The sequence below is a fragment of the Schistocerca americana genome, chromosome 1 (genome assembly GCF_021461395.2).
Source record: "Schistocerca americana isolate TAMUIC-IGC-003095 chromosome 1, iqSchAmer2.1, whole genome shotgun sequence".
In the NCBI taxonomy this organism is placed as follows: domain Eukaryota; kingdom Metazoa; phylum Arthropoda; class Insecta; order Orthoptera; family Acrididae; genus Schistocerca; species Schistocerca americana.
In genome coordinates this window covers 347,051,110-347,063,274 of record NC_060119.1, presented here as the reverse complement: position 1 = coordinate 347,063,274, position 12,165 = coordinate 347,051,110, and the positions used below count along the sequence as shown (strand labels likewise).

Below are 12,165 nucleotides of genomic sequence, written 5' to 3'. Positions count from 1 at the left end.
ACAAAGTCATTTATATGAATAATGTCTGGAGGAAGAATGTTTCACAAACTCGGTGCTTGTCTGAAGAAAGAGAGTTAAGTTTCTGTTTTGGAATGGAGGTGCGTTTTTGTTTTGTTTTTTCTTTCTTTAAATTTTAATTTTTGCAATTACGATTGTTTCTTAATTCTGTTTCGTGTTTGATTTTGAAGTATTAGATATATTTTTAAAAATAGTTCATAGGTAGCTGTGATTTCATGGAAGTTAACCTACCGGGAATGCTAATCTGGTACTGGCAAGTACTGACATGTACTCGTGTTTGCGTGATTTTCATTTCTTTACTAATTTTGTCTAACAGTGACTTGCTGTGTGGTGGTTCTTGCATTGTATGCTGATATTAGCAACTATTTGATGTTGGTGTTAGCAAATTTGTAGATAGCAACTGAGTACAAGTCGAGGAGGAGGTAGAGTGAAGAGAGATATGTATTTTTTGAAATTATGGAATAAGTTCTTAATTTCCGAGAGAATGGTTACCTGGTGAGTCAACAGAAAAGCTTAATGTCATGATAATGGAATGGTTTAGCCATAGGTCTAGGCTAGGATGGAATGTGACAATATGGATGTAAGTTAGCGAAGCCAACAAATCGTGCAATGGAAAAGATGTCTGTGGTGACAAATGGATCTGTAGTGGAACATGAGGTGTAGGTTAGGTTGGACTGCAGAAATTTTGGGTTATGAGTTGACGAAGCCAATTGATGTGACAGCAGGAAAGTTTTCTGTGGCGATAGGCCACTCTGTAGCATAGCCTGAGATCTAGGTTAGGTTGGAATGCAACAGTTCAGCAGTGAAATGGTGAAGCCAACAAATCTGCAGAGGAAAAATTTTCTGTAGTGATCGACTTTTCTGCAGTGTAGCCTGAGGTCTAGGTTAGGCTGGAATAAACAGTTTGGTTGTGAGTTAGCGAAGCCAAATAATGTGACAGTGGGATAGATTTCAATGGCGATACACTAACTGTCAGTGTAGCCCAAGGTGTCAATCAGGTTGGAATGCAACAGTTTGGTTTTGAGTTAGCAAAGCCAACAAACGTGAATATGGAAAAGCTTTCTGTGGTGACAGATTTATCTATAGTGTAAACTGTAGTCTAGGTTAGGTTGGAATTGAACAGTTAAACTTTCTGTAGTGACAGACCGAAATGTAGCGCAGCCTGAGATCTAAGTTAGGTTAGAATTCAACAGTTATCTCGTTGAAGACAAGAAAACTACATGTGTTAAAGAGAATCACCTGCAGTGGAGCAAGAGATTTGTGTTAGGTGTAATGTGCAACTTTTGTTGAGATGTCAAACGAAACGAATGCCAGCACGAATGGCGGCCGTCTCGTTAATCAGAAAAATATGTCGTTATATATAATACTCTTTGCAATATTCTATTTATATTTACAACTTAGCCAAATATTTGGAATATGTGGGTCAATTACTAATTATTAGTAGAAAACTGCAGCTCATATTATCTACGAATGAGTATTGTAATTCACTGACAACAAACTGACTATTTTATCTTATCAGTTTGTTCATTGACATGCTTGTTTGGCTTGGTTCAAATATGAGTTGACTTCTGAGGTATTATTTATTACAACTATTTTGCTGTTTCTGGGTATAATATGAATTATGGTTATTCATGAAGCAACTATTATTTCCGGGAATCATGGGAGCCATTATCAACAGTATCGGATTTTGGTAAAGTAACTGAGTCTATAAGGATATTTTTAGTGTACATTTCCTTATGATTTTGACTTTTTTTGTTTAGTAGCATGGGTGTCACCCCCCTCCCCTCCCAATGGACCATATTTTGAGAAAATTAATGTGCACTTCTTTGGTAGTTTCTGGCATTTTCAACAGGTACCAGTAGTTATAGTCCTCAGTTATGGTTTGATATGGTGTCCAACAGTTCACCTACAGTATTTGTAAATTCTGAAGTCCATTATAGCAGTAGTGTGTGTTTTTATGATACAGCTCACTCGATTCCTTTTTCATTCTAAAAACTATGCCTTTCATTACAGTATTTGTAATCCGAAGTGTTTATTTTGCGACATTGTTAATTTTCTTTTGCCCACCATTTCTGTCTATTCCATTGAAGAAATTGATATGACGTCATATTGGGTATAATATTTATGTAGTTTTCACATGTTTTTTATGTCACTTGCCAAAGGCAATGACTAGTATTGAAGATTCCTCTTTATCCATATAAGTTCTGTGCAAAAATGATATTTGAAAATTCTATACACAATACTCACAGTTTTTGTTAATAACAAATGTCAGTCACATATTGTTCACAACACAACAGTCAAAATAAAACATTTGTAAATAATTTTTGTTATGAAAGGTAGATGCACAGTGTCCATTACGCAACTATTCAAAGAACATGAAAAACACAATCGCAAAGAATTGCTATTACAACCAGTGTTATCTTTGCAATAAAATATCACAAACATTTTCAACATATGCTTTTTGTTTTTCGGTTCAAGTTGTGCAGTAAAACTGAAATAGGGATCTTTAGCACAATGTGAAAATATTTCAGTCTCTCCCAGGAGACATTTCTCTGTTTTGTGTAGAACAATAACACTGTTTCCAATTTTATCTATACATGCTTTTTATCCCTTAAATATGTAGCAAATGTCAATGAGTTACTTTCGTCAGTGTTATGATGCTCTTCACATCTTATGCATATTTTTCTGTCTTTTACCCAATGTAAAATTTATGGCAACACGTGGTCTGTGCTCTTATTTGCTGGGGAACATTACGGAGTTTTTAAGGAGCTTATAAGTAATTTTTAAGGCATTGCTGCTGATATAAACACTGTGTATGTAAGAATCTTAAAATAATTAAAACAATGGCAATTTCATACATAGCAGACTTCAACAAATTATTTTTCACATAAAATACATAAACTTATAAATACAAGAATACCTTACTCACTATTATAACATTTACCTCACTATTAAAACATTTCTTCAACAATCTGAAGTTTCTAGCATAAACATCCCCTTGTGCAACGATACTGATTTTTAGATAATAGTATGAAAAAGTACCACTCAATTTGGCCATGAATTTATCACTTCACAAAATTGTTTGCAAAAATGTAAGGACGTTTAATCACACAATTATATAACACTTGAAGTTTGGTCACTTAACATATTCAGTTTATCGTGGGATAACAGCACCAAATTGATTTAGTTCTTTAGACATTTTTCTGAAATCTGTTTCTCAATTTCATTTACTCCCTCGATTTTTTCCTTAGCTGTTCTTTGGAAAATGTTTGACAACAAAATGTGCAATATCCATAGTCTTCTCTGCTCTCTCTGATAAACCATCAGCCGATTTTGTTAGCTTTCCAACATCAGTTTTCTTTCTGTTTAAGATACACCCTCACTCTCAGCTTCCTTGGCTTTTTTTATTGTCAAGATATAGCATGTCTCTCTTCCCAGCATTAATGCTGAAGACAAAAGCCTTTTTGACATTTCCACTTTTAGTAAGCCATGACAAAAGCTGATTTGGTCTTTGTGTAGTCTTTGACTATTCTCAAAGCTATAAGAAGGCTGGCTCCATTATGTTTTTTATTTCCAAATTTTTGTTTACTGAGAATCCTCTTACCACGGAGGCTTGTGTATGAGATAATATCAACACCATTTTCACAACATCCCATATTTTCATATATTATTCCTTAAACACACATTTTCAAACAAAATCATTCAATTCAGAATTCTGGGATATGGGATAAAACTGGAAAAAGTATTGTATTCCACATCACTTCTATACTGCAGGAGCACACTGTCACATTCATCTGGATGAACATAGTTGCTGTCCACCACATTGCTTAAATAATAATTTTCTTGACACAGGACTCTTTCTTCTACACTATATTTCTTGGGTCCAGACATGAAACAAGTCTAACTAGAGGACAATTTACTGGAGGCTTTTCTACAACTTTTTTAGTAAATGCAACTGTGAACTTCATAGAATCATGTTTTACTTCCAATGCGTGCCTCTCTGTGACTTTGCTGCTATTTAGAAATTCCTTCAATAACCAGTCCGCATCCCAAGCTAAATCTCGACACGCCATTTTGAGAACCTTTTTCAAATGTGAATTCTGCTAATTTTGCTAGAAAATTGACTGCTGCAAGATTTTCTCCTTTTAACACGCTGAATGCTGACAGTATATTATAGATAAAAGTTGTCAAATCTGCACCAAGAAATGGAAGCAGGGATTTATCGCTTGGATAGAGTCAAAAATGGTTTAGTAATTTTTGTGATCCAAATAAAGAAGTTTAAGGTAACAGAAATACACTTACCTTTTATAGCATTTTGTATGATAGTGAATGACTGAATACTTGGGTTAGTTAGCTTGCCCTTCTCAACACTGGACACATTTTTTCATGTCATTCCAGATTTCTATGGATCTTGATAGGTCCCTTCTGCTGGACCACTGCCTAACCGTCAATGAGCACAAAATCGTAACCTATGTTATTTAATGTTTGAATATAACATATAATCTTCACACCTCACAGCGAATCTTTGAACAAATTCTAGAGACTACTTAAAATGAAATCAACATTAAATCTGAAGCTGACCCCCCCTTCCCTCTTCAATGCACCTTGCATAAAATGAAGGTACTTCAATTTACGATCTAATTTCCAAAATCTTTTTTCATTTCAGTTTGTAGCTGCTTGTAACTTTTCCAATTTATGGCTGGACCATCCATTAATATTTGCACAATTTTTGAAATCTTAAGAATTTCTGTAGAACTTTTGAAATTTTTTAATTTATCCTGTTGTGTATCCCATGAAAGCAGATGTATAGTATCAAGTAAAACTTCATTTAGCTCAGGATGCCAAAATCACACATAAATATTTATTTGCACAGTTTGGGCTGAAGAATTAAGGGTCTCATCAAACAATAAAATAATATGAACAGGGTGTCTACGACCCAGGACAACCGGGAGATCCAGGAAAAACCCGGGAATTTTTTCATCCGGGAGAAAACCGGGAAAAACCCGGGAATCTTTTTGAGTTCCAGGAATTTTTCATTGTTTTAGTTTTTAGTTAAATTTTTGTGATTTTGACTGGTAAGAACCAATACTCTAACAAAAAAATATACTGTATCCTGCTTCTGCAGAATAATACTGCAGCAACAAAACATGAACGAGAGAAAAAACGAAAATAAAACTTAAGTCGCAAAGAAAATGCGCCATTTTATACAACAACAAAACGCAGTGCTCATACAAGCATCTGCCAACAGCTAAGTGTGTCAAAGGCTTTAGGAAGATTGTGCAGTGCTTCTTAACAACAAATTGCTTCCAATGAGCGTGACGTGACAGTTTTTTTTTTACATTATATTCGTTTTAATGCAAGATCTTTTAATGTTTCACACGTACAAACATGCGGGCTTCCTGCGTCATCATAGCTGCGCAAGTGCAGTAACGCCTGTTATCTGGCGCTCTCTGGCTACAGCTGAAACGTACCTTTCTAATAGGTCACGGAAAAATATTGCTAATATTGCTTTGAAAAGCGTTACTTTCAAAGTAAATTTCCTTTTATGTAAGATAAACTATGTGAGAGAGTGTACGACGATTTTCTTAAATCACAGAGCGTTTGACTCGTCATTTAAAAATAAACTCTTTGGGGACGACCATATGAAGAATTTCGAGCCTAGAAGATCAGACAATTACATCGTTATTAAAAAATTTTACTGGCACATTTATGTGATGTATGACGCGCAAAAAAGATCAACAATATATGTGGAAGCTTAGCTTCTCTTGCAGCTTATTAATCTTAGAGACCAATATTATATGTGATAGCTTTGCTTTTCTTGTAGCAACAACTGCACATTAATTTGAGCCATTAATTTTTCTTATTTGTGTGTTCGCGCTACTTAAGAGTGATCTTGCTATTGGCTGACTACATCACGTGTCAAATGCTGTCATCAGCTGGCGACATCAGGTGACATGAGCTGTGACTGGCTTACAAAAGCGCGTCGCTGTCTCGATTTTAATGCTTCGGAAAGTAACATGCGGTGTTCGGTGGAATTCGAATTTATAGCTTCGTGTATATGTTGCTGCACATCAATGATGTTTCCAAAACGGGTTTTCTTTCCCCTGAGTTTCATTTTCTAAAGTGCCGGGAAATTCTATGCCGGTGTATAAAACTATAAACCATAAAAGGATTGATAAGTGCCGAGAAAAAGTATACTGTCACTTAACACGGAAAAAGTGTATTTTCACCTGGGAGAAAGTGTATTTTCAACTGGGAAATCCGGGAATTATTTTTCCTTGTCCATGTAGACACCCTGATGAACTATAGTCAGGGAATTGAGTCTTTGGTACTGGCAGTTACGTAGTGTTGTTTCATTGCCTAGCAACTGCAGGTAGCCAGCAAACTACAGATTGCACTCAAATAGGTAGTAGGAGTCATAATGCCACTCTGCAAACTTGATTGCGTGTCCCTGAAACGTACCAGTGGATGCCTCATTTGCAACTGGTGCTATTGTTTCATCATTGGCTAAATAGTTAAATTTGTAGTTGATTTCATTTTTATGTTTTTAGTATTTATGTGCTTCTACTTCATTTTGAACAATGTCCTGTGCAACACATAGTGACAGTCCAACACATGATTTGAAACGGACAAAGAAAATAACACTACAGTAGAGATTGTGGTGAGAGTGACACAAAAAGATTGCACACACCAGGAAAGAAGTGGCTGAGAAAGAAGCAAGTGACAGCCTTGGACAATTCTGAGGAAGATACTGTTTGTCATTGTTCATAGGGCCAGACATACAAATAAATCAGGGGCACAGCCATGTGTACCAAGATGGCTCCTTCCTGTGCCAACTTTTCCATGGGTCACTTGGAGGGGGCTTTCCTGGGATCCGTAAGCCCCTGGTTTGGTTTGGATACATTATGACATCTTTGCCATATGGACTCATGGTGAGGCTGACCTCTTAAAATCCTTGGAATCTCTAACTATATTTTCTCAATTAAATTTCATATGGTCCTATTTCAAATCCCATGTCACTTTTCTTGATGTTGCTTTCATCCTCACCGAAGGTCAGCTACACACTTCTGTTCACATTGAAACTACTAATAAACAACAGTACTTACATCTTGACAGTTGCCATCTTTTCCATGTCTTACATTTCCTCCCATACAGCCTTGGAGTTAGAGACAAATATATTTGTTCAGATGCATTGTCCAGATGCAGATTCTACAGCAATACACCACCATTCTCATCTCAGCCTTCACTGGAAGTAATTATCCCACCAGCCTAGCTAAAAAGCAGATTTCCCATCCTATCACATCCAATCCTGATACTGCTGACCCCTGCAAAAAATACAACTTAGGAATACACCACTTGTCACTCAGTATTACCCTGGTCTTGAATGTATTAATCAGCTACTTCGGCAAGGCTATGACTTCCTAAAATCGTGCCCTGAAATGAGGTCCATTCTGTCCAACATTTTGTCCACCATACATTGAATAGCTTTTCGTTGCCTTCCCAATCTCTGCAATATCCTTGTCAGACCCTATGCTCCTGCACCCATCTCCCTTTCCCTACAGTTCCTACCCCTGTGACCATCCCCACTGTAAGGCTTGCCCTATGCACCCTCCTAGCACCACCTACACTGCCCCTGTAACTAGCAAAACCTATGCTATCAAAGGGAGTCACTTGTGAAGTGTCAAGTGTTGTGTACTAGCTCTTATATAACATTGTTCGGCCTTTTATACATGGGCTTGACTTACACCAAGTTATTAGTAAGGAAATAATGAGCATCGGCAGAAGCTGTATACTGGCAACACACAATATCCTGTTGCAGAGCATGCTCTACAACATGGCAGTTGTGACCTCTGTGCCTGTTTCACAACACATACCATCTGCATTCTTCCTCCACACACAGTTTCTCAGGGCTCACTTGGCCTCAATTTATTAATTTTTTTGGTCTCAGCATTTCTTCACTGTAACTCTTCCTTTCTTCACTCCTGTTTAGTTTTTTGTATCTTTCATTTTCTAACCTATTATCCCTTTCTCAGGATTATAAACACAAAATCAAATAGGGGTAATGCAGGAGTAGGTTTAATAATGAATAGGAAAATAGGAATGGGGGTAAGCTACTACAAACAGCATAGTGAATGCATTATTGTGGCCAAGATAGATACGAGGCCCACACCTACCACAGTAGTACAAGTTTATATGCCAACTAGCTCTGCAGATGACGAAGAAACTGAAGAAATGTATGATGAAATAAAAGAAATTATTCAGATAGTGAAGAGAGATGAAAATTTAATAGTCATGGGTGACTGGAATTCGTCAGTAGGAAAAGGGAGAGAAGGAAACGTAGTAGGTGAATATGGATTGGGGGCAAGAAACAAAAGAGGAAGCAGCCTGGTAGAATTTTGCACAGAGCACAACCTAATCATAGCTAACACTTAGTTCAAGAATCATAAAAGAAGACTGTATACACGGAAGAAGCCTGGAGATACTGACACGTTTCAGATACATTATATAATGGTAAGACAGAGATATAGGAACTAGGTTTTAAACTGTAAGACATTTCCAGGGGCAGATGTGGACTCTGACCACAATCTATTAGTTATGAACTGTAGATTAAAACTGAAGAAATTGCAAAACGGTGGGAATTTAAGGAGATGGGACCTGGATAAACTGACTAAACCAGAGGTTGTACAGAGTTTCAAGGAGAGCATAAGGGAACAATTGACAAGAATGGGGAAAGAAATACAGTAGAAGAAGAATGGGTAGCTCTGAGGGATGAAGTGGTGAAGGCAGCAGAGGATCAAGTAGGTAAAAAGAGGAGGGCTAGTAGAAATCCTTGGGTAACAGAAGAAATATTGAATTTAATTGATGAAAGGAGAAAATATAAAAATGCAGTAAATGAAGCAGGCAGAAAGGAATACAAACTTCTCAAAAATGAGATCGACAGGAAGTGCAAAATGGCTAAGCAGGGATGGCTAGAGGACAAATGTAAGGATGTAGAGGCTTATCTCACTAGGGGTAAGATAGATACTGCCTACAGGAAAATTAAAGAGACCTTTGGAGAAAAGAGAACCACTTGTATGAATATCAAGAGCTCAGATGGAAACCCAGTTCTAAGTAAAGAGGGGAAAGCACATAGGTGGAAGGAGTATATAGAGGGTCTATACAAGGGCATGTTCTTGAGGACAATATTATGGAAATGGAAGAGGATGTAGATGAAGATGAAATGGGAGATATGATACTGCGTGAAGAGTTTGACAGAGCACTGAAAGACCTGAGTCGCAACAAAGCTCCGGGAGTAGACAACATTCCATTAGAACTACAGACACCCTTGGGAGAGCCAGTCCTGACAAAACTCTACCATCTGGTGAGCAAGATGTATGAGACAGGCGAAATACCCTCAGAGTTCAAGAAGAATATAATAATTCCAATCCCAAAGAAAGCAGGTGTTGACAGATGTGAAAATTACCGAACTATCAGTTTAATAAGTCACGGCTGCAAAACACTAACACAAATTCTTTACAAATGAATGGAAAAACTAGTAGAAGCTGACCTCGGGGAAGATCAGTTTGGATTCCGTAGAAATGTTGGAACACGTGAGGCAATACTGACCCTACGACTTATATTAGAAAATAGATTAAGGAAAGGCAAACCTACGTTCCTAGCATTTGTAGACTTAGAAAAAGCTTTTGACAGTGTTGACTGGAATACTCTCTTTCAAATTCTGAAGGTGGCAGGGGTAAAATACAGGGAGCGAAAAGCTATTTACAATTTGTACAGAAACCAGATGGCAGTTATAAGAGTCGAGTGGTATGAAAGGGAAGCAGTGGTTGGGAAGGGAGTGAGACAGGATTGTAGCCTATCCCCGATGTTATTCAATCTGTATATTGAGCAAACAGTAAAGGGGGGGGGAGGGGGGGGGGGGGGGGGGAAATCGGAGTAGGTATTAAAATCCATTGAGAAGAAATAAAAACTTTAAGGTTCGCTGATGACATTGTAATTCTGTCAGAGACAGCAAAGGACTTGGAAGAGAAGATGAACGGAATGGACAGTGCCTTGAGAGGAGGATATAAGATGAACATCAACAAAAGCAAAACGAGGATAATGGAATGTAGTCGTATTAAGTCAGGTGATGCTGAGGGAATTAGATTATGAAATGAGACACTTAAAGTAGTAAAGGAGTTTTGCTATTTGGGGAGCAAAATAACTGATGATGGTCAAAGTAGAGAGGATATAAAATGTAGACTGGCAATGGCAAGGAAAACATTTCTGAAGAAGAGAAATTTGTTAACATCGAGTATAGATTTAAGTGTCAGGAAGTCGTTTCTGAAAGTATTACTATGGAGTGTAGCCACGTATGGAAGTGAAACATGGACGATAAATAGTTTGGACAAGAAGAGAATAGAAGCTTTCGAAATGTGGTGCTACAGAAGAATGCTGAAGATTAGATGGGTAGATCACATAACTAATGAGGAAGTATTGAATAGGATTGGGGAGAAGAGAAGTTTGTGGCACAACTTGACCAGAAGAAGGGATCGGTTGGTAGGACATGTTCTGAGGCATCAAGGGATCACCAGTTTAGTATTGGAGGGCAGCGTGGAGGGTAAAAATCGTAGAGGGAGACCAAGAGATGAATACACTAAGCAGATTCAGAAGGATGTAGGTTGCAGTAGGTACTGGGAGATGAAGAAGCTTGCACAGGATAGAGTAGCATGGAGAGCTGCATCAAACCAGTCTCAGGACTGAAGACCACAACAACAACAACAACATCCCTTTCTCTAAACCTCTCCAGTCCTTTTCCTTCACCCTTCTTCCTTCCCCTTCAACTCTTGTGCCAGAAGAAGGGACCACTGGCTCCGAAAGCTTGTACAAGTTAAAACGTTTTGAGTATGTTTTCCCCTGCCACTGCTTGGAGAGTAGAGTTTCTATCTATCCACTTACATCATATTATCAATAAGTGATTATTTTTGTTGTTATATACATTTTTGAATACTTTCATGACATTCTATTACTAAGACAATACTGGTCATAATAGCAGTTCTTTGCCATTTTATTTTAAATGTTATCTGAATAGTTGTGTACTGGACACTCCATGCATTTCCCTTTGTATAACCAACTATTATTTACAAATATTATACTCTGACAACTGTATTATGACCTATATGTTACACTTACTATTAAGAAAACTGCTGAATATTGTGTATAACTTACTACAATTTTCAAATATACTTTTTGAATGAAAACTGTCTTTGGATTTTCTGCCAGAGACAAGAAACACTCAACTGCTGTACTTCTTAAGTTGAAATAACTAGTTTTGTTGTATAATGCAAGATGTAATTGACATCCATGTATATATTTAATTAAAGACAGAAAGAAGTCTAACCAGATACTTTTGTTGGTGTATTCTGATTATAACCATTTGTTGTATTGTTGTCAGACATGAGTAGCAATCCAGGCACCAGTTGACGCCCACTGCTACCACCTGCTGGCATTTCTGGAGTCTTTTCTTCATCTAAAAATGTGACCTAGAAGAAAAAAGAGGGAGTGCTGGTACTAAAAATTCATTAACTATACAGCACAATTTAAAAGCAAATAACAAACATCTAAAACATCTTGAATTAAAACAGTCTTACAAAGTTAATGTGTGATAGAAGCTGTTCTGTATTATTCTTAACAAGAGGGTGGGGAAGTGAAGCAGCAGTGAAAACGCAATCAACCAACTCTTCGAGCAGTGCCATTGCAAGCACAGTCTGAGGATAGGATGGGGGGCATTTAGTGCACAATAACATATTTAGGTCTGGTGTAAGAACATAAAGTGGGGCATGACTCAATATGGTTACTGGGATTTTAGTCGCAAATGTGTTGTTAAAGACATTTGAAATTAGTGCACAAAGGGCACAGACACAAGTGTAATATCTTACGGAATGAAAACTTTCATTTCTTAAAAGCAAAAATTACTTATATGCCTATGTAAAAAATACAACTGATCTGCACTTATTATACAACTGATCTGCACTTATTAACAGCTGTTATATGAGAGACATATCACATACTAGCTTTCAATATTGGATATGGATAGGAGGCAACATCCAGCTGTTCATGAGGCCATTAGAGAGCAATTATTTCTTCCTACGTAATACCTCACTTTCTACT

At 37.3% G+C, this 12,165-nt stretch overlaps 1 protein-coding gene across 2 annotated transcripts in view; it reads right to left on the bottom strand.

Annotated features, from left to right (window-relative positions):
• LOC124599346 (double-stranded RNA-binding protein Staufen homolog 2-like) overlaps nt 1-12,165 on the bottom strand; it is a 256,128-nt gene that overhangs the window by 53,954 nt on the left and 190,009 nt on the right. For both annotated transcript variants that reach the window (XM_047136071.1, XM_047136070.1), the window contains exon 13: nt 11,396-11,537. In XM_047136071.1, coding sequence (XP_046992027.1) covers nt 11,396-11,537 — 142 coding nt within the window. The remainder of the gene's footprint in view (nt 1-11,395; nt 11,538-12,165) is intronic.